The following is a 27,860-nucleotide window of genomic DNA, read 5'->3' as shown; positions in this document are numbered from 1 at the left end:
ATTTAAATAAATAAAATAAGTATGCATTTTTTTGTTATTTGTAAACTGATGTTCCCTTTATCTAATATTAGATTCTGGTTGAAGATCTGCTAATTCAGTATCAAAAACGTAAAAATAGAGAAAATCCGAAAAGGGGCAAATACATTTTCAGGGCACTTCATTTCTACCCACCAGAATACCCATAATGGCCACAGGTGTCAGCTGCTCACAAAGACCTGGTGACCACAAACTCTAAAATACCATGAATCACTCTTGCTTTACAACATGCATGCACACACCTGCAATGCCTCCAAAAAACACAAAAACATTCAACCTGTCTCCAAATTCACACCTGAGGACTCACACCTGTACCCACTGTCAGAAAAGCCTCAGATGCCGTAAAGAAGTGAAATGTGCCAATGTAAGCCCAGGGGGGAAGAGCAGAGAACTGAGAAGGCATGTGTTCCAAATTCATAGCAAACAGAAAGAGGGCATGGTAACATTACTTGATTCCGAATCGGAAAAAAAGTGAGAAAGAAAACTTTCACTGCAAGCTGATTCAGCGCACACACACACACACTCTGCATTAACCTTCAAACACTACCATCTTATCTCAGGTCATCTTCATCTCCAAGCAGTTTGGAGATACTGTAACAAACACAATGAAATCCATTATTTTCCAAATATAAAGTATTTTGTAAAAGGGGGAAAGTATTCAAAATGAGGCATTTAGTCCAACAGCCTGGCTGCATCTGGCTTGAGTGATGGCATTGTAGTGAATACATGAATGTGTGTTTGTCAGACGATGTGTGTCTGAAGAGTGTTTGTCTAAGAATGTGTGTAAATATGTGTGACTATACAGTAGCGTGATATGTGTTCATAAGTCTGTAGTGCAAGTAGCTGAGCACTATTTTTGAAAAGCTTTGTAGTATGCAAAAAAAGTATTTGAACAGACAGGGTGGGGAGGCGGGACAAATCTTCTCTCTTTGCAAGATGTTCATATCCTCTTACATACTTTGCAATTCTGAAAGATGGAGTGTTGGTATAAGCATTAATTCAGATCTCACTTATACCTTAGAATGTATATTTCTGATTATGTGTGTGCGTTTGTGTTTCTGTGAGCGTTGACACGCAGGTCAGGAGTTGTCCACCACTTGGTGTGGCAGGGTGACCGAGGAGCTGTTGATGAAGGATCCCTGTTTTTCTCTACCCTTCAGAAAGTAGGTAAGCAGCTCTCCTTTCCCCTTCACAAAGATGGGTCCCCTCCTCACAAAACGGAATCCGTACTCCTTCAAGATGTGGTAGCAATCTTCCACCACCTGGGGGAAGCAGAATCACATTGCATTTTAGGTGATGAATCTCTGTATGCATACAGATCCAGCCAACACATGTGTTTTCTGCCCAGATTTGGTAATACTCTTAAAGATATTCCCTGATGTCAAATCACACGATCTAAATAGTAATCAAACAAAGTAGGATTATTCTTGTGTTATTATAGCCATCTGTGAGACAATGGCTGCATTCCAGGCAGACTACATTTCAGTCAACCAATGGTTTCATGCCACATCATCGACTGTGCAGTCGGGTATCAGATTGCTATATGTGGTTTTGAGATCATGCAGGTGACTGCAATGTATCAATCATTGTAGGCTATCAAGTGCTCCTGCTCAGTCCTCACCAGAAATCAGGTACATCAACGACCTTACGGGCCAATGCGCTACAGCTATAACTGATTGTCTGGTTGTCACCTCACTACTTATCACATCCTGCATCTCGTCGCACCCTGTATGGAGAGGCCTTACCTGGATGTTACCCATGACCCCTGTGGACTCCATGCGACTGGCCACATTCACAGTGTTGCCCCAGATGTCATAGTGAGGCTTCCGGGCGCCAATCACACCTGCCAGCACCCCCCCTTTATTCAAACCTGGGGAGAGGAGGAAGTATGGGATACATGATATGCATGCAGTACAAAACTAGGACACGCTCTCCATTCTCCTCTTACCTTAAAATATATGGCTGAAAGGTTAGCACTGACCTATGCGTAGCATAAAGTTGTTGAAGGACTGGTAGTTGATGTTCATGAGCGTGACCTTCATGGCCAGAGCAAAGTCAGCCAGATCTGCCAAATGCTGCCAGCGTTCTCTGTCAGTCAGCTCCTCTTTCTGCACAACAGAGCCCTCTACCTTAACCAACTTCATCACCATCATCAAGTTAAGTGAATATAATTTGATCACCGCCACCACTATGATCATCATCACCCATAAAATTAACATATCCTCTGTAAAAGATCAGTACTAAAGCTCTAGATCACATTTCTACACCTGCTACCACAAACAGTAGAAGATGCTCTAAACTAAGCCTCCCCTGACCCAGACCCAATGGCTGATGACCATGGTAATGAGCTGACCTTCAGACAGGCGTAGCCGTTGCTGACGTTGGGAGTGACACCTGATGCTGCCATGTAGGTGCTGCCAATGGTTTTGATTTTGGTGATGCAGCGGAACTGAGACTCGTCCAGGAGCTGTCAGAGGTTAAAGGTCACGGGTTGAAAGGTCAAGTCTCAAAGTGTTAGGCAGCATCTTTAATTCCCATACAGTGGCATGCATCGGGAATAGGGAGTAATAACATACAGTACTTCCATTGTTATAACAAGCTAGTTCCAACATTTGCACGACTGTTACAAGTCACAAAATGAAATTGTGCATTCATGAGATTCTTACACTGTCAAAATCGGAGATGATTTCGTTTAGGAACCTGAGGCACTCAATCCCCCCGTTGTTGATGCTCTCCTCTGTGTAGAAGTCCGAGAAGTTGGGGATGGAGGCGAACATCACCCCAATCTCATCATATGACTGGCTGTACAGCTCCTGGAAGGGGCATATGTTTCAGATTAACAGATGTACAGACATAGATAACTCAAGAGTATAACTCCAGCTGTAACCATTGCAATAGCTAAACAAACCTTACCTGTCATGCCCTGATCTGTTTCACCTGTCCTTGTGATTGTCTCCACCCCCTCCAGGTGTCGCTTATTTTCCCCAGTGTATTTATCCGTGTTTCCTGTCTCTCTGTGCTAGTTCATCTTGTATGTTTCCAAGTCAACCAGCGTTTTTCCCGTTCTGCTTTTTGCATTCTCCTTTTTCTAGTCCTCCCGGATTTGACCCTTGCTTGTTTCTGGACTTTGTACCCGCCTGCCTGACCATTCTGCCTGCCTTGACCACGAGCCTGTCTGCCACTCTGTACCTCCTGGACTCTGATCTGGTTTTTACCTTTTTGCCTGTCCACGACCATTCTCTTGCCTACCCCTTTGGATTAATAAACATTGTAAGACTCCAACCATCTGCCTCCTGTGTCTGCATTTGGGTCTCGCCTTGTGCCTTGATATTACCACTGTGATAACATGGGGGCTGATCACCGCACACAGTAACCGTGGCTGATACCTATTTCTCAACTTCAGGAACTTTACATGTATTGGTCCCACTTCACATTGACTGCCTTAAAACCTATGTATTTACTATATGTATTTACTAGGGCTGGCACAATTACCATATGGTTATGGATATATATAGCTTCATGAGGTAGTCACCTGGAATGTATTTCAATTAACAGGTGTGCCTTGTTAAAAGTTCATTTGTGGAATTTCTTTCCTTAAAGCGTTTGAGCCAATCAGTGGTGTTGTGACAAGTTAGGGGTGGTATACAGAAGATAGCCCTACTTGGTAAAAAAAAAAGCCAATTTTATGGCAAGATAAGCTCAAATAAGCAACAAGAAACAACAGTACATCATTACTTTAAGACATGAAGGTCAGTCAATCCGGAAAACTGCAAGAACTTTCAAAGTTTCTTCAAGTGCAGTCGCAAAAACCATTAAGCGCTATGATGAAACTGGCTCTCATGAGGACCGCCACAGGAAAGGAAGACCCATAGTTACCTCTGCTGCAGAGTATAAGTTCATTAGAGTTAACTGCACCGCATATTGCAGCCCAAATAAATGTAACAGACACATCTCAACAACAACTGTTCAGAGGTGACTGCGTGAATCAGGCCTTCGTGGTCGAATTGCTGCAAAGAAAACGCTACTAAAAGAGACCAATAATAAGAGACTTGCTTGGGCCAAGTAATAAACATTAGACCGGTGGAAATCTGTCCTTTGGTCTGATGATTACAAATTAGAGATTTTTGGCTCTAGCCGCCGTGTCTCTGTAAAACGCAGAGTTGGTGAACGGATGATCTCCGCATGTGTTGTTTCCACCTTGAAGCATGGAGGAGGTGTGATGGTGTTTTGCTGGTGACACTGTCTGTGATTTATTTAGAATTCAAGGCACACTTAACCAGCATGGCTACCACAGCATTCTGCAGCGATACGCCATCCCATCTGATTTGCGCTTAGTGGTACTATCATTTGTTTTTCAACAGGACAATGACCCAACACACCTCCAGGCTGTGTAAGGGCTATTTGACCAAGAAGGAGAGTGATGGAGTGCTACATCAGATGACCTGGCCTCCACAATCACTCGACCTCAACCCAATTGAGATGGTTTGGGATGAGTCTTCCCAAACATGCTCAGCATGTATGGGAACTCCTTCAAGACCGTTGGAAAACATTCCCGGTGAAGCTGGTTGAGAGAATGCCAAGAGTGTGCAAAGCTGTCATCAAGGTAAAGGGTGGCTACTTTGAAGAATTTCAAATATAAATTATATTTTGATTTGTTTAACACTTTTTTGCTTACTACATGATTCCATATGTGTTGTTTCATAGTTTTGATGTCTTCACTATTATTCTACAATGTAGAAAACAGTAAAGAATTAAGAAAAACCCTTGAATGAGTAGGTGTGTCCAAACTTTTGACTGGTACTGTACATGAACGACCAGCTGACTGAAGACAGGATGGCCGGCCATTCGTGCTGTTGAGTCAGTTTCTGCTGTAACATGGACTCTACAACGTGATGAAACTTTGTTGCTCCTTGCTGAAACATCCAAGATGTTGTAGCAAACAAGGCTTCGGTTGCCTAGGCAACACCCCACTCCCTGCAGCAGCAGCACAATGCAGTTAGGAGCAGAGGAGAAAATGTGCTTTTTAAAAAATATATATATACTGAGTGTACAAAACATTAGGGACACCTTCTCTCTCCATGACAGACTGACCAGGTGAATCCAGGTGAAAGCTATGATCCCTTGTTGATATCACCAGTTAAATCCACTTCGAATCAGTGTAGATGAAGGGTAGGAGACAGGTTAAAGAAGGATTTTTAAGCCTTGAGACATGGTTTGCGTATGTGTGCCATTCAGAGGGTGAATGGGCAAGACAAAATATTTAAGTGCCTTTGAACATGGTATGGTAGTAGGTGCCAGGCTCACCGGTTTGAGTATGTCAAGAACTGCAACACTGCTGGGTTTTTTATGCTCAACAATTTCCCTTGTGTATCAAGAATGGTGCACAACCCAAAGGACATCCAGCCAACTTCACACAACTGTGGGAAGCATTGGAGTCAACGTGGGCTAGCATCCCTGTTGAACACCTTCGACACCTTGTAGAGTCCAGGCTGTTCTAAGGGAAAAAGGGGGTGCAACTCAATATTAGGAAGCGGTTCCTAATGTTTTGTACACTCAGTGTTCACATGTTTCGTACATGTATTATAATTGTTTTGCTATTCGAACGGTTGTAACGGTGAACACGTTTATTTGACTGACTAATAACTTTCATCCAAAATTCCATTACTGTCTCAGCCCTTGTACTTACATTGTAGCTACATGGTAGGTGCGGTCAGGGCTATAAAGTGTAACAATTTTGGTCATATATGGTCCTAAATGCATTTACAGAGTTACATATTAGTTTCAAGGGCACAAAGTGTGCTTCAGAAGTAGATAGAATACTTCAAGGCCCAATATACAGTAGTCTATATCTCAATCGATAACAAAAAAAAAAAAGTAATTTAGAGCTCTGGGTTTTCTATATTTTTGCATATTGTTTTATACTGAATGTTATCAGACCAAAACCTAATATTACATAAAGGGAACCTGAGTTTACAAATAACAAAAAAAATGAATACGACCCCAAACCATCACACTAGCACCACCATGCTTGACTGTTGGTATGAGGTTCTTACTGTGGAATGCAGTGTTTGGTTTTCGCCAGGCATAATGGGACCCATGTCGTCCAAAAAGTTGATTCATGTTTGCCAAAACACACCTGGAAGATCAGCAAGACTCTTGGGAGAATGTTATATGGACAGATGACTGAAAAGTATAACTTTAGTCAACTTTTTGGACGACATGGGTCCCATTATGCCTGGCGACATCCAAACACTGCCTTCCACAGTAAGAACCTCATAACAACTGTCAAGCAAGTAGTGTGATGGTTTGGGGATGCTTTGCTGCCTCAGGACCTGGGTGACTTGCCTCAATAGAAAAAAAACATGAATTCTGTTCTGTATCTGTTCTACAGGAGAATGTCAGGCCATCAGTCTGTGAGCTGAAGCGCAACTGGGTCATGCAGCAAGACGATCCAAACAACACAAAGTCTACATGAAAATGGCTAAAAGGCAAATAAGTCAACATTTTTGAATGGCCTAGTCAAAGTCCAGACTGAATCCCAATTGGGATGTTGTGGCAGGACTTGAAACAAGCAGTTCATGCTTGAAAACCCACAAATGTCGCTGAATTACAGCAGATCTGCATGGAAGAGCGGCCCAAAATTCCTCCACAGCGACGTAAGAGACTGATAATCAACTACAGGAAGTGTTTGGTTCGAGTCATTGCAGCTAAAGGTGGCACAAGCAGTTACTGAGTGTGAGGGGGAATTACTTTTTCACACAGGGGCATTGGGTGTTGCATAACTTTATTTATGACATAAATAAAATAAGTATGTAATTGTTGTGTTATTTGTTCACTCAGGTTCCATTTATCTATTATTAGGTTTTGGTTGAATATCTGATAACATTCAGTATCAAAAATATGCAATAGTAGAGAAAATTAGAAAGGGCAAATACTTTTTCGTGGCACTGTATGCTTACCATGAAGGGGGAAGCAGGTACTGCATCTACAGTAGTGAAGCTGTCTCACCTCATCCCTTTTCTTGGAGCCCAGGAAGTGACGTGCTACATGCTCTGGCAGCATGTTAGTGACCAGCGCCTCGTTCCAGCGCCTCATCTCATACACCTTCTCCTTCTGCTCATGGACCTCAATCTTCCACAAGAACAGAGTACGGGCTAGCTTCTCCACCTAAAGTCAGGGACATGGTGGCAGGAGACAGGAAATAGGTTCAAATAGAGGTGGAGAGGTTAACAAGAATGGCGAGGAAGCAGAACATGTGTAAAATAGAGAAGGTAGTGATGACTTAGTGAGGTTGGAAGGTATATAACTAGTAGATTTCTGCCACAGCAACTTACATGTCGAGAAAAGTAGTAGAAGCTGATCATCATGATGAAGATCATCACAGTCATGGCATATTTGGAGGGAACCAGGTAAGACCTAAAAACAGAGCACAGAGATAATCAGAAATCACCGGCATGCTCACATTGTTTACAGAACAGCAATATCACACTAAACATGACAATCAGGGTTGAGGTCAATTTCATTTCAATTCAGTCAACTGAAATTCCAATTCCAGTTTTACTAATTGAAAAGAAATGATGACCACACATCCATAAACTGATGACCACCACCCACACCTGTTCTACAGCTTATAACACCACAACCACATCCACCTGTAGTCCTGGAAGCGGGCCATATCGTAGCGGTCAAATATGTCCCTCCAGCTGTAGATGTTGACGATGCCCGTTGCTATGGTGATGAGGAGCATGAGTGTGACCTTGACCATGTGGCTGACCTGCACCAGCATGGTGGTCGCCATGAGTGCCAGCACAGCGATGTAGCTGTAGTACTTGGGGTTGTCCAGACAGCCCTCCGCCCCGGATTGGACAACAGAGGAAGGAGGGGCAATTGTGGCGTTTCCCGAGGGACGGGGACAGCTCAGCTACAGGGCGTGGACAGAGAGGGGATAGAGGCCAAATGTCAACGCAAGGCCCGAGCCACCACTCAATCGAGTTCTAGTGCTTCCTCCAAGCTTACCTGGATCCCTTTTCCCATCGTGTTGCTTTATTATGAATTTAAAACATTTAACTGCAATGCGTGCTGTTGCATATGGACGGTATGCATGCATGTCAATACCAAAAACAGACCCTTAAGTCAAACCCAGGTTCATGGGAAGGCTTGTGTGTTGGCATGCTACTGCATAATTCAATACCAGAAAGCCATTGTTCTCAGTGTTGTGATTTTTTTCTACTGGGCTAACGATGAACGTTTCTCACCATGTCCACAATGTCGGCCATGGTGAGGATGAAGATTGCTGCCATGGCCCAAGTGTTCCGTGCCCAGCGGGTGTGGTCGATCCATGTGGAGAAAGACACTAGCCTCTTAGGGAAAACCTAGGAGGAAAAATAACATGTTGGTCATCAACAGTAATATCATTAACCAGTCACGTGAACTACCAATAATATCTATCATCATCATCATCACCACCACCACCACCACCACCATTGTTGTATTGATGTGGTTTTGAGTAATGTTTTACAACACTCTTTTATGACACCTGTGGTATATGTGGGGCAATGGCGGAACATTAAAAACGTTTTAACTATGGTTGATGGTGACGGTCGTCTTTGCTCGCTGTAACCAACAAAGTAATACAATTGTAAACATCATCATAATCATGTTCAGTTTTCAAACACATCATCAGATGGAAACCATAGCAGAGGTCAGGGTATTTCTCCGAGTGAGTTTGTACAGATGAAGATTATTAATTTGCGCCAGTTTGCTACAGCATTAAAAAATTAAATGATTATGTGGATTATAGTTATTGGACATTTCTGTTGGGGTTGATGCATTTATCATAAGAGAAAATCAAGTCTGAAATGTCAAAGTGGTAAACTGCAGAAGCCTTTCTAAACCTCAAATACACTACAAGTTGTACAATTCCTGCATTGCAGGAAAGTTCTCCTGCAACAGTAGGCTGTCATAGTAAATAAGAATTTGTTCTTAACTGACTTGCCTAGTTAAATAAAGGTGAACTAAAACAGGGTGTTCAAATTAAGATCATACATCTGTACTATAGTGACTTTCATGTTAGTGACAGTACAGTATACTACAATATAGTGCTGTATCTGTCAACGGTCATTTCAGATGAACTGTGACAAACCGAGGACAAGACATATTGGTTTTCCTCATTGAACCATCAATCATGCCATTAGGAGTCATGCATCAGTCCAACCAGAGGGCTTCTCTATGAACATCTATGATGAGCAGGGATTGATTTTCCATAGATAAAGAACAGTCACTGGAGTGGAACTACTGTCGCGCGAGGGGACTCAGATCTCCAAGGTTAGATCTGATCTCATTGGGTACAGTACATTCTCTCAGCAGCTGAACAATAATCTGGTCCAAATAGCTTCAAGTAAAAGCATTTCATTATGTAGCACTGAAAGCTCTTTTTAATAGGCTCTGGGGTGAATTGTATATGTGAGTGTGTGTGGTTTCTGGTGTTCATGTGGTTGACATTGTACTGTGACAGGCACAGACATGTTGACATGGACATGCATTTCGCCCTCGATATAGTAGTTGTTTATCTGTTTGTTTATGTGTACAGTGCATTCAGACCCCTTCCCCTTTTTCCACATTTTGTGACCTTATATTTTTATATAATATTTTTTCCTCATCAATCTACACACAATACCCCATAATGACAAAGCAAAACAGGTTTTTAGAAATGTTTGTAAATATATAAAAAAAACTAACACAAATACCTTATTTTAAAAAACATCGTTAACTAGGCAAGTCAGTTAAGAACAAATTGTTATTTACAATGACTGCCTACCCCGGCCAAACCCTCCCCTAACCCAGACGACGCTGGGCCAGTTGTGTGCCGCCCTATGGGACACCCGATCACGTCCGGTTATGATATAGCCCGGGATCGAACCAGGGTCTGTAGTGATGCCTCTAATACTGAGATGCAGTCCCTTAGACCGCTGCGCCACTTGAGAGCTAATTTACATAAGTATTCCGACCCTTTGCTATGAGACACGAAATAGAGCTCAGGTGCATTCTGTTTCCATTGATCATCCTTGAGATGTTTCTACAATTTGATTGGAGTCCACGTGTGGTAAATTCAATTGATTGGACATGATTTGGAAAGGCACACACCTGTCTATATAAGGTCCCACAGTTGACAGTGCATGTCAGAGCAAAAACCAAGCCATAAGGTCAAAGGAATTGTTCGTAGAGCTTCGAGACAGGATTGTGTCAAGGCACAGATCTGGGGAAGTGTACCAAAACATTTCTGCAGCAATGGTCCACAAAAGCACAGAGGCCTCCAGCATTCTGAAATGGAAGAAATTTGGAACCACCAAGACCCAAAGCTGACCGGCTGGCCAAACTGAGCAATCGGGGGAGAAGGGACTTGGTCGGGGAGATGACCAAGAACCAGATGGTCACTCTAACAGGGCTCCAGAGTTCCTCTGTGGAGATGGGAAAACCTTCCAGAAGGACAACCATCTCTGCAGCACTCCACCAATCAGGCCTTTAAGGTAGAGTGGCCAGACGGAAGCCACTTCTCAGTAAAAGGCACATGACAGCCCGCTTGGAGATTTCCAAAGGGCACCTAAAGGACTCTCAGATCATGAGAAACAAGATTCTCTGGTCTGATGAAACCAAAATTGAACTCTTTGGCCTGAATGTCAAGCGTCACGTCTGGAGGAAACCTGGCACCATCCCTACGGTGAAGTATGGTGGTGGCAGCATCATGCTGTGGGGATGTTTAAAAGCGGCAGGGACTGGGAGACTAGTCAGGATCAAGGGAAAGATGAACAGAGCAAAGTACAGAGAGATCCTTGATGAAACCCTGCTCCAGAGCGCTCAGGACCTCAGACTGGGGTGAAGGTTCCCCTTCCAACAGGACAAAGACCCTAAGCACACAGGCAAGACAACGTAGGAATGGCTTCGGGACAAGTCTCTGAATGTCCGTGAGTGGCCCAGCCAGAGCCCATACTTGAACCCGATCGAACATCTCTGGAGAGACCTGAAAATAGCTGTGCATTGACCCTCCCCATCCAACCTGAGAGAGCTTTAGAGGATCTGCAGAAAAGAATGAGTGAAACTCCCCAAATACAGGTGTGCTAAACTTGTAGCGTCATACCCAAGAAGACTTGAGGCTGTAATCACTGCCAAAGGTGCTTTAACAAAGTACTGAGTAAAGGATCTGAATACTTGTTTTTGCTTTGTCATTATGGGGTATTGTGTGCAGATTGATGTGGAGAAACATTTTCATACATTTTAGAATAAGGCTGTAACTTAACAAAATGTTGAATAAGTCAAGGGGTCTGAATACTTTCTGAATGCACTCACTGTATGTGTGTGTGTCTGTGTGTATGTGTGTGTCTGTGCGCACACGGTGCACAGATACAGTGCATGGGGTCCAAAACCCTTGTGGACAATGTGGGGATGGGGGAGGAGTGTTGCTGTTAGGGTGACAGTAGCAGTCGATAGTGGTAGCTACATAACTGTCTGTAGCAGTCAATACATTTGACTTTCCATGACCTGGCTCATGATGTTAGATCAAAAGTGTTGATGCGTGACAAAAGAACGAACGCATGGGGTGCTGATTAGACACATTCTTTACCACATTCAGCTGACGTAACATTGGGAGTGTATGTACACATCAAATGCACAGCATCATGAGATGCTTAGCACATCTAAGTTATTTAACTACGGTATGTTGATCCACTATCACAACTACGTTATTTTTAGTCAAGAGTATACCACAACAAATATCTTCATATCTACAGATTTCTTATGTTGTGGAAAATGTTCTATGATAAATTATGATTTGGCTGTGGGTTAACTGTTGCTCGCTCTGAAAGGCTAGCTGCTCTCTGGTTGGATGTTGAGCAAGGTGTGATAGTGGAGCGGGGGGAAGGGGCACTCACTCGAGGGAAGATGGCCGCCAGAGAGCAGACAGTTAGGACGAGCAGCAGGACCTCTCCCACAGCTAGGGTCACGTAGTTTGCTATCATCCTGTCAACCGCAAGAACACACAGAACATAAGGAACACGAGAGAGAGAGAGAGAGAGAGAGAGAGAGAGAGAGAGAGAGAGAGAGAGAGAGAGAGAGAGAGTTTAGGTGAACTCACCGAGGGTCTATGAGGACCTCCATGGCTGCAGTGAACAGGAGCACTACACAGGAGCAGCTGAAGGCAGCTCCGCTCTGCTTCTCCTTTTCTACAGAGTAGCGGGTCTCCAGCTCAGGGTCCACAAAGCGCAGGGACAGGCGGTTGGTGCGTTTCCCCTTCAAACTGACAGGGCAGAGGGAGGGTTCACGCGGTCTGTCTGCTCACATAACAGAGGATTCATACCTGGCTGCACATGGCTCACTCACACACCCTCTGCTACTGGGTGTTTCTCTATGACTATCCCACACACGCGCATCCATAGATACACACAGGCTGGCAAAATTCTGTGAATTTTAAATAAATTCCCTGGTTTTCCCAAAATGCCTGGTTGGGGGATTCCCGGAATCAGGAGGGAATAAGCATGATATCCAGAATCCGCCAAACAGGATTTCAGGAAAAGCAGGGAATTTATTTAAAGTTCCTGGAATTTTGTAACCCCACACACACCTCACTCTCACTCTCTGTCTACTCACGCTTGTACGGTCTCTCTCTCCAGCAGTGCCTCATTGAGCAGTTTGTTGAGCTCCTGTTCGTTCTCTTGGGCATCAATCACCCTCTCGGCCAGGTCCCGCAGTCTTAGCCTCCGCCGAGGGTTGGGGAACGAAGGGTTCACCACCTGGAGTCACAAGAAGGTGGCATTCCTGTTCTGTCATTGTACCACCCACTGGATGTACCCCGATTCTCCACACTTCTTCTAAAGTGTGCACTTGCACACTCCCTCTTATGGATTTAACAATGGTCGAAACTCTCTCCAGCCAATACTTACACCAATTCAATGCTTTTAGATCCATGATTGGGAGTGTGCAAGTGCACACTTAATGAGAAGGGTGGAGAATCTGGAAGTAGCCACTCTTCATTCAGGTTTGAAGTGGAGAAGGTAGCACACGTTGGAGCAACTCCTGTCTTGGAGACAGCCAAAGTATTTGGAGGTTTTTGTACTAGCCAGCACTAACACCCCTAAATTTACAAATCGAGGTCTAAATATAAGACAATAATTTGTTAATCATTTGAATAGGTGTACTAATCCTAAACTGGAACAAAGGCCTGCACACACTGTGCACCTGTAGGACACAGAGTTGTAATCCTGTGTGTTAGGGGTTACAGTAAAGGTCATATGTTACCCGTGTGTCCAGCTCCTCTGGCTCGTCTGGTGTGGTGCAGGCTGTGTGGACACTTCCATTACACTCAGTGGTGTTGATCAACAATGGTGAGTTCCCATTGGATGACATCACAGACAACTTCTGATAGGAAACGAAGAGACAGGAAGGAGGAGAGAGAGAGAGAATGTGAGGTGTGTTACAGTGACTGTGGTGTGTTGACAGGAGGAATCTGGAGAAAAAAAATATTGACATTTTTGTAACGCTTTCTTTTACAGCCTGTTGTAAGCTGTTACTTACCTGGTATTTTCATGGTATTAACTAGGAAACTACGCTGGTAATTACCTCAAAGAATTCAACTAAATTGGTGACTGGTACCAAAGTTAAAGACAAAAGTTACTTCTTAGTAACTACTACCTGGTTGTAAAATAAAGTTTTACAGAGGTTTTATCTCAGTGAGAGGAACCTGTAAGAATAAAGGTTGAATAAAACTAGGCGCTGAGGCAATACTCACCACCCCGTTGATGCCGTTCTTTCCCAGGGGGCCCTTGGGCACCACCACCAGGTAGGAGTCGATGCCCCTCTCCTTCAGGTACTCACAGCGGTCGCCCCCGTTCCCCGGCTCCATATCAAACTCCCCGTGCAGACACTCCATTGTGGCTTGGGAGATGTGCACACGCCTGCCGCAAAGGTCAGGGGTTATAGGTTATAGGTCAGAGAGCCTGGCATATCAATGGCAGGGCAGGTGGGGGCTGACCCTATGTCCTCCCTATTGCAAACTTTGAATAATTCCTGCTGTCACCCTCTTATTTTATATACAGTACATCAACATTTCCTTACAGACTTCATAACTTATTGCTAGCAATAATTAATTTTGTATTGGTATACAGGGTTTGTATTGGGCACAAACACATTTGACAAATATGAGTGCATGAGGCAGGTGAATCTTGCCTGTGCATCATCTAAGGTTGTAGTAAAGATCTGTAAATAGAGTTAGGGAAAATGTTATAACTTAGAGGGGTTTAACCAGTTCCTTTTTACCCCGGTATTCCTCCCGCCTCCATCTTATTGGCCACGGTGACGTCAGTGGACCAGACGTCATACTGCCACCGCTTCTGTCCCAGGACGCCCCCCAGGACAGTGCCAGTGTGTACCCCCACACGCATGTCCACATCTGTCCCGGTCTTCTCACGAACATACCTACAGGACAACACAGTCACCGTGACACAGAGCCAAGAAGAACCACCCTAGCCAGTCTTTCTCCTACCATTTGTTTTGCCTCCAGCACATCACATTATTCCTACTCTATGTGCAAATCTCAAATGACACCCTATTCACCACAAGTACAGAAGGACCTCTGAGATGTGAACACGTCTGAAAAGGAAGTCAATCGGAATACTGAAAGGTTTGGATTTAAAAGTGCATCAAACCGTTGTAGAAAATATGAATTGTGGATTATTTTCTCAGCATTTATCCAGATACTGTAGATGTCAGACCTGTTTTCAGCACATGAAAGTAATAGGTTCTACAGTAGTATACTACCTTTGACCCTAAGTGGGTGAATAGGATGTCCTTTGACACAGGCAGCCTATACCACAAATTACTCTAAAGTTTCTACAATCCACATTTCCACTCACGAAATGGCCTCCACCATGGCCAGGCCCATCATGATGGAGCAGGCAGCGTGGTCCTCTCTGTAGTCTGGCAGGCCACAGATGCAATAGTAACAGTCGCCCAGGATCTTTATTCTCAACTGGTGGTATTTCTACACAAAAACACACACACACACACACACACACACACACACACACACACACACACACACACACACACACACACACACACACACACACACACACACACACTGAGGTAGTGGAGAGGCTGGAACATTCAAATAAGTGATTTCATCTGTATGTGAAATAATGTGACTATTCATTTAAATGAACTTTAATCTATAAATAAATATGTTTAAAAGATTAGTATACATGCCATCAAATATACATTTTTAGTCAGTAAGTAATATATTTATGTCTGTGTGTGTGTGTGTGTGTGAGTGACTCACGGCAGCCAGCTTGTCAAAGCGGGCAAACAGTTCATTGAGGAGCTTGACCAGCTCATGGGCACTGCATGATGATGATAGCTGAGTGAATCCCACAATGTCTGCAAACAAAATACTGCAGGAGAAAGGGGATTACATGCAGTCATCACATCATCCTATTGGATATCCTGCCACTGTGTTATACAACATAGTATACTCTATAAGTTATGTTCTCCTAGCCATAGGTCTATAGTCTTACCTGACGTTTTCGTGGCGATACATGTACATGGTGTTGAACTGCTGCATCTCCTTCTGTCCAGTCTGACTGGCTTCTTTCTTCTTCATGTCCTGTAACATCTCGTCTGCTATATGCTTGGGCAGGATGGACAGCAAGAGACGCTCCTGTGGATGACAGGGAGAGTGGTGAGGTTTCAGTCGATATGAGGAGACTCTAAAGAGCCTCAATAGACGCATGCACAGCTTACAATAAAGGCACTTCCTTTTGTGTGATTGGCAGCAGAATCAATCAATGACTCAATCAGAATCAATAAAAATTCAGTGACCTGATCAAACTACTTTCTATAACAAAGGAAACTGTCCATTGCCATCCCAAAGCCTCCACTTCCATGTATATCTACTTCTATCACCCTTCAACCAATAGATGTGCTCAAACAGTACATACAGTGCATTTGGAAAGTATTCCGACCCCTTGACTTTTTCAACATTTTGTTAAATTACAGCCTTATTCTAAAATAGATAAAAATAATTGTTTCCCCTCATCAATTTACACACAATACCCTATAATGACAGAGCAAAAACAGGTTTTCGACATTTTTGCAAATGTATTAAAAATAAAAAACAGAAATACCTTATTTACATAAGTTCTCAGACCCTTTGCTATGAGACTCGAAATTGAGATCAGGTGCATCCTGTTACTAATGATCATCCTTAAGATGTTTCTACAACTTGATTGGAGTGCACCTGTGGTAAATTCAATTGATTGGACATGATTTGGAAAGGCACAAACCTATCTATATAAGTTCCCACAGCTGACAGTGCATGTCAGAGAAAAAACCAAGCCATGAGGTCAAAGGAATTGTCCATAGAGCTCCGAGACAGGGTTGTCTTGAAGCACAGATCTGGGGAAGGGTACCAAAACATTTCTGCAGCATTGAAGGTCCCCAAGAACACAGTGACCTCCATCATTCTTAAATGGAAGAAGTTTGGAACCACCAAGACTTCCTTGAGCTGGCCCCTCATACAAACTGAACAATCAGGGGAGAAGGGCCTTGGTCAGGGAGGTAACCAAGAACCAGATTGTCACTCTGACAGAGCTCTAAAGCTCCTCTGTGGAGATGGGAAAACCTTCCAGAAGGACAACCATCTCTGCAGCACTCCACCAATCAGGCTTTTATGGTAGGGTGGCCAGACGGAAGCCACTCCTCAGTAAAAAGGCACATAACAGCCCACTTGGAGTTTGCCAAAAGGCACCTAAAGGACTCAGACCATGCGAAACAAGATTATCTGGTCTGATAAAACCAAGATTGATGTCACGTTCTGACCTGTAAAGGTGTTATTTGTTAGTGTTTAGTTTGGTCAGGACATGGCAAGGGGTATTTGTTTTATGTGGTTCAGGGTGGTTGTGTGTATGTGTCCATGTAGAGAGGGGTATTTTATTTATTAGTCCAGGGTTTTGGTTATTGTTCTATGTTAGTTTATTTCTATGTTCTGTCTAGTCATTTGTATTTCTATGTTTAGTTAATTGGTGTTGGGGCCTTCAGTTGGAGGCAGCTGTCTATCGTTCCCTCTGATTGAAGGTCCTATAATTAGGGGTGTGTTTGTATTGTCGATTGTGGGTAGTTGTATTCTGTTTTGTGCTTGTCACGTGACAGAACTGTTAGTGTTGTTTCTGTTAATTGTATACGTGTTTATTTTGTTTCTCCTTCTTATATATTAAAAAGAGAAGATGAGTATACACTTCCCTGTTGCGTCTTGGTCCTCCACACACAACACGTGTTACAATTGAACTCTTTGACCTGAATGCCAATCGTCGCATCTGGAGGAAACATGGCACTCTCCCTATGGTGAAGCATGGTGGTGGCAGCATCATGCTGTGGGGATGTTTAAAAGCGGCAGGGACTGGGAGACTAGTCAGGATCAAGGGAAAGATGAACGGAGCAAAGTACAGAGAGATCCTTGATGAAAACATGCTCCAGAGCGCTCAGGACCTCAGACTGGGGCGAAGGTTCACTTCCAACAGGACAACAACCCTAAGCACACAACCAAGACAACGCAAGGAGTGGCTTCGGGACAAGTCTCTGAATGTCCTTGAGTGGCCCTGCCTGGACTTGAACCCAATCGAACATCTCTGGAGAGACTAGGGCTGTGGCGGTCACAAAATTTTGTCAGCAGCTGATTTTCAAGCAAATAACTGTCAGTCTCACAGTAATTGACCGCTAATTAACATAAAGACATTTAGCATCTCCTGGCTTCCACACATACAAGCCACTGATGCTGACCTTCTGAACATCTACATTTTAAAAAGTTTAATAAATCCATGTAATATAGCCTACACCTTCACAATAAATCCATGATCTATTTTAGAAAATATAGTACATTTCAGAAGAACAGAATAGCATACTCTGAGTTTTCCTTATGTTAGGTCCTGATCTGGCTATTCCAAATGGCTGTGGGCTACACTAGTCCATTCAGCAGACAAGATTTGCTTTGAATTCCATGGCATTATTTTATAGTATGAAGAATACAATTGAACAAAGCTGAAAAAAATAGATTAGGAAATTTTCTTTGAGGGAGTGCGGATGCGGCTCTTCTGTGATGAGCGGTTATCAAAGAAATAGGTATTCCTATATGCTTAATTTAGAGTTAATATTGTAACTTTAGTTGTTCTACAAACATTGGGCTATATGTTTTGATTGTTAATAAACTCAGCAAAAAAAGAAATGTCCCTTTTTCAGGACCCTGTCTTTCAAAGATATTTGGATTTTTACGAATTAACTTCACAGATCTTCATTGTAAAGGGTTTCAAAACTGTTTCCCGTGCTTGTTCAATGAACCATAAACAATTAACGAACATGCACCTGTGGAACGGTCGTTAAGACACTAACAGCTTACAGAGGGTAGGCAATTAAGGTCACAGTTATGAAAACTTAGGCCTTTCTACTGACTCTGAAAAACACCTAAAGAAAGATGCACAGGGTCCCTGCTCATCTGCGTGAACATGCCTTAAGCATGCTGCAAGGAGGCATGAGGACTGCAGATATGGCCGGGGCAATAAATTGCAATGTCCATACTGTGAGACGCCTAAGACAGCGCTACAGGGAGACAGGATGGACAGCTGATCATCCTCACAGTGGCAGACCACGTGTAACAACACCTGCACAGATTCGGTACATCCGAACATCACACCTGCGGGACAGGTACAGGTTGGCAACAACAACTGCCCGAGTTACACCAGAAACATACAATCCCTCCCTCAGTGCGCAGACTGTCCCCAATAGGCTGAGAGAGGCTGGACTGAGGGCTTGTAGGCCTGTTGTAAGGCAGGTCCTCACCAGACATCACTGGCAACAACGTCGCCTATGGGCACAAACCCATCGTCGCTGGACCAGACAGGACTGGCAAAAAGTGCTCTTCACTGATGAGTCGCTGTTTTGTCTCACTGGGGGTGATGGTCGGATCCGGGTTTATCGTCGAAGGAATGAGCGTTACACCGAGGCCTGTACTCTGGAGAGGGATCGATTTGAAGATGGAGGATCCGTCATGGTCTGGGGCGGTGTGTCACAGCATCATCGGACTGAGCTTGTTGTCATTGCAGGCAATCTCAAAGCTGGGAAGACATCCTCCTCCCTCATGTGGTACCCTTCCTGCAGGCTCATCCTGACATGACCCTCCAGCATGACAATGCCACCAGCCATACTGCTTGTTCTGTGCGTGATTTCCTGCAAGACGGGAATGTCAGTGTTCTGCCATGGCCAGTGAAGAGCCCAGATCTCAATTGAGCACGTCTGAGACCTGTTGGATCGGAGGGTGAGGGCTAGGGCCATTCCCCTCAGAAATGTCCAGGAACTTGCAGGGGCCTTGGTGGAAGAGTGGGGTAACATCTCACAGCAAGAACTGGCAAAACTGGTGCAGTCCACGAGGAAGAGATGCACTGCAGGACTTAATAGTGGCCACACCAGATACTGACTGTTACTTTTGATTTTGACCCCCCCCCTTTTTAAGGATACATTCTATTTATGCTAGTCATATGTCTGTGGAACTTGTTCAGTTATATCTCAGTTATTGAGTCTTGTTATGTTCATACAAATATTTACACATGTTAAGTTTGCTGAAAGTAAACACAGTTGACAGTGAGAGGACGTTTCTTTTTTTGCAGAGTTTACATTGTAAGGCTGCATGATGCGACTCTAATGATGATTTGAAAAAGGTTGCTTGAAAGGCATGAGCTCTGCTTTGTTTTTTGTGCAGGCTGTACACACTACATCAGTCACCCATTCACAATTTGATAAGCACTTGATAATGCCTAGAATTTCACAGCAGCATCCCGTTTGTGTGGCCGTAATGCACCCTAAAAAAATCTATGCCTTTTGCACCAAGTGGCCGTTGTGATGGAGTGCTGCATGCTCCATTACGTGATCGGGTCTTTCTCACAGGCTACAAGTGAAGACAGACACATTGGGGATACAACTGTGCGCGTCCTTATCCAATTCCTAGGTGCATATTGAAGATATTTACTTGTGATATTTGTGATATTTACATTTACATTTTTTCTAAATTTGCAACAAAAAAACTGTTTTTGGTTTGTCATTATGGGGTATTGTGTGTAGATTAATGAGAAAAAAACAACAATTGAATCAATTTTAGAATAAGGCTGTAGCATAACAAAATCAAGGAGTTTGAATACTTTCCGAATGCATTGTACATGTTATAATCACATCCCATGGTATGTATTAGAGATACGAAACTGCAAAATACTAATCCTTTACATGGTTCTACTCTGATTTAGCCACTGTCTCCTGTATTCCTGACCCAGAGTTGGCTCTAGAAAATGTATCCTCCTTATGCAATTCCTCTGGCATATAAACAAGCCCCTTTTAAACAATTCAGAGTCAAAGATAGAAAACCAAGGGTTAGATCTTCAGAGCTATCTGAGCTCATTCAGATGCGAAATCAGGCCTGGGCCAAAGCAATGAAAAAGGACTGGAAATGTTTCAGACAATTGCGAAACAGATGTACTATCTCGATTAAGAAAGCTAAATCAAACTACCTTTTAAGCTCTATATCCGACTGCTGGTGATCCTTCAAAATTTTGGAAAACAGTAAATGCACTGAAGCGTACAAATTCCTCTTCTTCCCTGCCTAAGCAAGTTCTGTCTGACTCTGGCATCATAACTGAGAAGAATGGGATAAGCGATGCCTTTAATCATAATATTATCCAGGCAGGCTTTTTATTTGCGAGAAATTGTGGTTTAATTGACCCTGGTAAGTCAATCAACTGCTCTTCCTCTGCCAGCCTCAACTTCTAGTGAATCTTTTTTTTCATTTCAACAATTTACTATATGTGATGTGCTAAATGCCTTGCTTAAGACTGGTAAAAAAAATCCGCTGGGGCTGATATTCTTGATCCATTCTTGCTGCAGATCTCTGTCCCACTGATTACTGAATCAATAACCCATATTTTTTACCTGACGATTATATCTGGTACTATCCCCAAGGTTTGGAAGGCCCATGTACTCCCCCTTCACAAACGTGCAGACCCTTGTGATATAAATAATTAAATCACCCTATTTCTAAACTTTCTTGCCTTGCTAAAATATTAGAATCTTTGATTAATTTTACATTTTAGTCATTTAACAGACACTCTTATCCAGAGCGACTTACAGTAGTGAATGCATACATTTCATGCATTTTTTTTTTTTGGTACTGGCCCCCCGTGGGAATCGAACCCACAACCCTGGCGTTGCACACACCATGCTGGCGTTGCAAACACCATGCTCTACCAACTGAGCCACAGGGAAGACCTAATTCTCAGATAAGATCTTTCCTATTTTTAAAATGTATTCTAAATGTACATCAGTCGGGTTTTAGACCAGGTCATAGCAATATCTCTACTAGATCCCTAGTTATAAATGATGTAGTTAACTGTATAGATAAAAGGCAACATTGTGCTGCCCTCTTCATTGGCCTGTCAAAGGCTTTCGATACTTTTGATCACTCATGGCTAATTCAGAGCCTTTCCTCAATTGACCTAGACCAGATTGCATGTAACTGGTTTAACAAATGTATTGACAGATAAAACTCAATGTGTATTTCTACTGATGGTGTTAAATACGGTTTCCTGGATATTACGAAAGGTGTCCTACAGGGGTCGATTCTGGTCCTGGGCTTTTTAACATTAACAATATCGACATGCTTTAAAAAAAACTGCACTTGTATGCCGATGATAGTGTTGTGTATGCTATTACCCCCAACGTTGACCAGGCTCTGTCTGAACTACAGTCTGCCTTCATTGTATTATAGAAAAACTTTATTGACCTGGAATTAGTATTGCATGCAGGTAAAACTACGTGTAGGTTGTTCTCTAGAGCACATAAAAATAACTCTGATGATTGAAGCATGTCATTTGGATAGTGTCCATATTGATTGTGTCCCTGGTTACAAATATCTGGTTAGATTTAAAGCTGTCTTTTAAAAAGCATATTGATGAGTTAAGAAGTTGCGAATAAAAATGGTCTTCTATAGAAATAGGTCCTGCCTCTCGCTAAATAGTAGAAAGCAGATTGTTCAGTCGATGTTCCTATCGGTCCTAGACTATGGCGACATCATCAATATGAAGTCAGCTGTCACTTCATTAAAGCTGTTAGATGCAGTTTAACATAGTGCACTGCGCTTTATTACGGGCTAAAATGTTTGTACTCGCCACTGCATTCTTTTGATTTATTAGGATCCCCATTAGCGACAGCTAGTCTTACTGGGGTCCGACAGTTGGTTGGCCCTCTGATGTCACGTAGATTGATACATTGCTATGTTTTTATTTAGAAAGCCCTTTTACAAAAAGTCCCACTGTACCTAACTTATTTACTATACTTTAGACATACGAGTTACCACACTCGGTTTCAGGGATGGCTAACTCCGGAAATTCCTTTGGTTGCTACTGAGTTAGGTAAATCAGCTTTTAGTTTCATTGCAACTTATTTATGGAATAATCTTCAAAATGTTCTTAAATTTGATATCTGGGTGCCTCTAGGGAAATTCAGTAAGCTGATTGAGAACCTTATTTTTTATTTTTTAACCTGACAAAGGCTTATTACTGATGAATGTGTTTGTTTTTTATGACCATGTTTTTCTTTCTGCTTGCATTTTGATGTGTGTATTTTGTCATTTCTGTAATTCAGGGCTTATCTGTAAAAGAGACCTTGGTCTCAGTATGACTCCCTGATAAAATAATAAACATCCAAATGGACAAGCATGATATATAATCACGTATTACACAGTACATAGACATATAGGCCTATAACTTTTCTCCCTGTTAAAAGCACTGTCTCTATACACAAATCTGATTGGCCTAAAACTATCACTTATCGCCACGTAAGTCCATCTGAACAGATTCCACCCTTGATGACCCAAGACCAGAAACATAAACATTGGAAATCACAAACGCATCAGGCAAACAAAAGCCTTGAGTTCACACACACGTGGAGGGAGGAAAACAAATAACGTGGCAGGGTTTTTCTAAGTTCTTATCAAAACCTGACGGAGAGAGACAAAAAAAATGGGCAAGCGAGTCAGCAGTGATTACTGCGGACATCGTCTCAGGAGGCCGGTCGCCATAGTAACCTGCAGCGACCGGATGCTCCTTGATTGGCTGGCGGCCCTTGTATCCCAGCAGCCCATGCTTCTCCATTAGTATTCTGGGAGAGTCTCTCTCTCTCCCTCCTTCTCTCTCCCTCCCTTCCATAATCACCCCTTTCCTCTCAGCGCTCTCCCTCTTTCTGAGCTCTCTATAGCAGTGACCGTCTGTTCCATAAATAGTAGCAATCAAGAATGCCCAATGGCCACAGCTGTGAGACGGGGAGGGAGGGGAAGTGACTGCTGACACAGTGCTAACTCAAACAGACAAAACATGCACAAGCACACACAGACACTTGTGTGCGCGTTTGCGCGCACGCACACACACACACACACACATACATGTAATTAGCTTAGTGAAGTGTACTGTAACAGTAGATCAAATGGAGCTGTAGATACTAAGAATTTTGTTTAAATTCCCTTTGGCTTCAACATAAATAAAACAAGTCTGAATCAGAATCACATACATTCAAACCAGGGCACTACTCTGGCACTGCCACACGCTCCTCATTGCCCCCCACTCTCAAACCTACCAACCTCTGTCACTTTTCTCTCTCTGCACATGTTGTCTCCTGCCCTATATTGTATATTCCCCTCTGTCCTCCCGCCATATGTTTTTACCAACACTTCCTCCCTGTCTCAGTCTGTCAATCTCACCTGTTGCTGGCTCTGTTCCTCCAGATTGAGTTTGACCTCCAGGGACTGCCGTGCTTCCAGGAAGGCCTTGCGGTGTTTCCGGTCTGCCATGTAGTAGGACATGACGCCCACAGTGATGGCACACACATAGATCACTATGTTGGCCAGCAGCTGGAGAACGCCAGAGTCATTAGGCACACCCATTTACACACAAGCATGCACACAACACCTGCACTATAACAAACACACAAACAGGCACGCACAGTAAGCCTTTCACTGTTAGTCTACACCTGTTGTTTACGAAGCATGTGACAAATACAAATTTGATTTGACGTACGGACGCACGCACACACTCTGAACGCTGTGGGGAGGACTCTTGTGTAGCCTTATCATGACCTAGGCTAGTGGTATCTTACTGAATTGCTGCAGCCATGAATGTGGCAGACAGGCAAAAAGAAACCAGCATTCTAAACCATTACAAAACTCTTATAGGTTGCAGTGAGGTGGATACTGATGAGTTAAATTTCAAACAAAGTTTGGATACTGCACTGTTTTGTCATTGAATAACACTTTGATTCGCTCAGATTGAAGCTCTGATAGGGTGGTTGGCCTTTTATTGGGCTGCCTGCCTCCCATTGGATTAATGTGACATTATGATAAAGACATGAGCATACTGGGAACCAAAAACTGTGGACCATTTGAGAACAGTATTGATGTCAAACAAGAGAATGACCTCTAAAATAACAAATATAGACAAATGACAAAACCACAGAGGCTTTTTTGCCATTGATAATTCTACCTCAGACTCTTTTAGTTGGTAGGAGACACTAAAACCTCAGCCTCTGCTCTGTCACCGAAACATTTGATACAGTCAGCCTGTTTGCAGACTCATCAGTAATGCCTATTCATTGTAGATGCTGTAAGACAGGGCATCATGTGACATAAATAGTACATCGACTGGAGGCTAATCTTCTGCATGATGAAATTATTTCAACACACCATTTGATGTGATCAGGAAAGCTAGTATGACTTACCTGCACTGTCATTATAATCAATATCTAGCCTCTTTTTAAATCTGCTGTATATACCCTAGTAATTGCTCATCATTCCTTGAGTTGCAAGTACGGCATGTTGCACTGTTCCTAGTTATTTTATGAGCTACTTCACAAGATCTGTTCACCTCTCTCTACCTGCCACCCTACAATCTACTGTACCCCCCCCCACACACACACACACCTGCCCGTCTCCAACTCCACCTGCAACTTCATCCAACTCGTTATGTGTCCACCCACCTCAGGTGTTTCCTGAACTACTCTCACCCATCTCCCTCTCCACCTGCAACTTCCTTCCCATCCTGCATGTGTCCTCAGCCCCCACTCTTACCTGTCTCCCACTCTACCTGCAACTTCAATCCCCATCACAACTCACCCACTCTCACTCCCGCTGCAATTCATCCCCCACCCAAGCAGTGTCATCAGCCCTATCCCCACTCTCACCTGTCTCCCGAGGGCAGCCCCCTGGATATCCTCCTGCTGCTGCTGAGCAATGGTGACCCCCAGCACTAGGGTGTGGACCCCGCATGATACGGATGTGATCAGCACAATGGGCGTGAGCCGCAAGGGCAGTGTCAGGAAGAAGGAGAAGCTAAAGAATGCCTGCCAGCCCACTGTGTCACTGGCCTGGTGGAAGCGTGCATAGTTCAGGCCCAGGTAGCAGAAGATCTGGGCCGCTATCAGCACCCACAGGGCGTAGGGCACCACACGTCGCGAGATGCGGTCCGGTAGCAGGCCGTAGCGGCACAACACATAGAGTAGGATGTCTGATGCCAGGCCCACTGATGCCACCACCACAGAGGCCAGCTTTTCGCCTGTGTAGACCACAGCGCACATGACAATGATGTAGCTGTCAAACAGGGCAGCAAACACAACCAGAACCAGCAGGGTTTCGTGTCGCTGCCGCCGGAAATAGGTCTGATAGAGGTTCTCCAGAGAGTCGGGTGCAAAGGTGAGACGCATGAAGCGTGGGAGGCAGAGGCAGCACCCTTGGCTGCGAACTGTTACCTCGTGCGTGCGCCCCACGGCATGGCCTGGGTCCGATGGTAGGGTCACAGAGCAGTCCGCCGAATACTCTGCTGAGTACTCCGGCTCTGAGAAGGCCCTGTTGCGAGGCATCATGAATAATGACTACGTTTTGTATTCTTCCTGTGACCTCGTCGTAAAAAAGTGGAAATGTGTTTGTAGTTCTGCAGGAGGTGTAAAATTCCTCAAAGTACTGTTGTAAGGTTCAAACGTAGGCCTACATCATGCTCTCTCATTGGGTTCCCTTTTATTCTCCTGTGTGTAAAACTGAACCCTTTGCCCTGAGGTGTCACGAATGTCCTTTAAATCCCACGTAGTGTCTTGATTGTCAGGATCTGCACTTTGGAATAGCTTTGCTCACATATTTGTTACACGCCTCTGACAGTGTCAGTTGATTCACCAATCCAATGTTCTCCAAATGTAGGCCTAAGGCAAAAGGAGATTTAAAGGGTCTCCTGGACCATGTTAATTTTCCTCAAGTGAGCCCATGGAAAATTCGCTAAGAATAAAGTGGGGGCGATAATATAGCTTTGTTTCTTTTCGAATACAAAACTTTGTTTACATTGCCACCCTTCTCTCCATATTCATTGTATCAAGGTCGTCACCAATGTTCACATGGGGTTTCCATGGTGAAAACTCAAAAGAAGTGAAGAATATGGGATGCTGTTTGATCATGAATTGTGGCCCCTCCACCTGAGATAACGCCTGACTAGCAATCCACGTTGGGAAAAACAGGGATTTTTAAGAAAATGACTGGGAAATATGGACAGCCTGTGCAAGTTGTGCAAAAGAGGCCTAGATTCGTTTCTTCTTTGTAGTTGACAGACTGATACCGAGAGCAATGTCTGTCGTTCCCTTCCAATATTTAGCTTGAGAAAACTGCGCCCCTGTCCTCAGTTGATAATAACCCCGGAGCACTATGCGGGACTTCTGATTTTACAGTGCACACAGGAAATCGGCTACATGTTGCGCTCTATGAAAAAGAGAAAAACGATAGAACTTGTAAAATGGATGTCCAAAATGACACCATCAAGACTATCCATTTAAAATACTTAACAGTCTTTTTCTGCCGTATTATTAAGCAACCCGGTTTTCAAGCCTACAGTATAAGGACATCATATTTACATATTTCTTGCCCTCATTACACATATTGATGAGTTTGTTGCCTGTGATTTCAGGGTTAAATCGTGTGGCTACATTTCTATTTTGAAAAGGTGCTAGAGGACTGCTATTGTCATACCCACTTAAATGATCGAATGACTGAAAATAATAAGCGTCATTATTTACCCATTCTGTATCCATTTAACATGTGGTGATGGCCAAAGATGAACGTGATCTTTCAATGTAGGTTTTCATTCTCCAGTGACTCGACGTTTGGCATCTCCTGTCTATCTATCGCTTTTAAAATGCCGCATGTGAACAGAGATTTTGTACCAGATGCTGTAAAAACCATCCGCATATTGTTGCATCCGCTTACAGAGCCATGAAAAAGCCACTTTCGATCTCCTATAGGTGGTGCTCGCTCTTTTAAGGATTAGATGTCACTTGTAATCAAAACAGTGCATTTGGGGTGTTTGTTATAAGAATAACATGAACATGTCCCTCTCGACGAGTAATAGACTACAATGGACTCTCGCCTTCTGCAGAAAACACGGAACAGCTCTGCTTTTTCGCCCTCGATCTTCACTTTCTACCCCTGATAAGCCCGTCCCAGTCTTTAGATCACCCCCCCCCCCACCCACCCCTTGCCTCCCATGTACAAAGTCAGAAATAGGGACAGACAATTCCAAATAGGATAACTAAATGTAAATAGCATATGGTTATTCATTATGACTGGATGAACTAATATGACACTTTATTTCATTTTATTGATTAATTGCCATTAAAGCTCGCGTAATGTTTTCCCGCCTCCTGGCCATACCACCGCAATGTCTGAGTGC

At 43.5% G+C, this 27,860-nt stretch overlaps 1 protein-coding gene across 4 annotated transcripts; it reads right to left on the bottom strand.

Annotated features, from left to right (window-relative positions):
* Window positions 1-34: 34 nt before the first annotated feature.
* Window positions 35-27,600, bottom strand: LOC115175579 (adenylate cyclase type 3). 4 transcript variants are annotated; one of them, XM_029734892.1, is made up of 21 exons: window positions 27,208-27,600; window positions 25,339-26,893; window positions 23,864-24,013; window positions 15,597-15,739; window positions 15,362-15,473; window positions 14,937-15,064; window positions 14,341-14,499; window positions 13,814-13,979; window positions 13,324-13,443; window positions 12,676-12,818; window positions 12,164-12,325; window positions 11,961-12,048; window positions 8,292-8,408; window positions 7,689-7,957; window positions 7,371-7,452; window positions 7,045-7,203; window positions 2,703-2,849; window positions 2,390-2,503; window positions 2,018-2,144; window positions 1,782-1,906; window positions 35-1,298 (listed from the first exon to the last, which is right to left on the bottom strand). In XM_029734892.1, the coding sequence occupies exons 2-21, from the start codon at window positions 26,014-26,016 to the stop codon at window positions 1,116-1,118; spliced, it is 3,372 nt and encodes a 1,123-aa protein (XP_029590752.1). In that variant the 5' UTR covers window positions 26,017-26,893; window positions 27,208-27,600; the 3' UTR covers window positions 35-1,115. The 4 variants fall into 4 exon arrangements, with proteins under 4 accessions (XP_029590752.1, XP_029590775.1, XP_029590763.1 ...); XM_029734915.1 differs by having other exon boundaries at window positions 13,324-13,440; XM_029734903.1 differs by having other exon boundaries at window positions 25,339-27,600.
* Between the last annotated feature and the right edge of the window lie 260 nt (window positions 27,601-27,860).

Source organism: Salmo trutta, chromosome 3, assembly GCF_901001165.1.
Source record: "Salmo trutta chromosome 3, fSalTru1.1, whole genome shotgun sequence".
Taxonomy (NCBI): domain Eukaryota; kingdom Metazoa; phylum Chordata; class Actinopteri; order Salmoniformes; family Salmonidae; genus Salmo; species Salmo trutta.
This window is presented reverse-complemented; position numbering and strand designations above follow the sequence as displayed.

Bases quoted from the DNA above. Each gene is read 5' to 3' on its own strand.
- LOC115175579 (XM_029734903.1), bottom strand. From the start codon at position 26,016: ATGATGCCTCGCAACAGGGCCTTCTCAGAGCCGGAGTACTCAGCAGAG. The intron at 14,500-14,936 runs GTGAGTGGAAAT...GTTGTCCTGTAG, and splicing joins GCCATGGTGGAGGCCATTTC to GTATGTTCGTGAGAAGACCG. The intron at 7,453-7,688 runs GTGGATGTGGTT...CTCTGTTTTTAG, and splicing joins GCCCGCTTCCAGGACTACAG to GTCTTACCTGGTTCCCTCCA.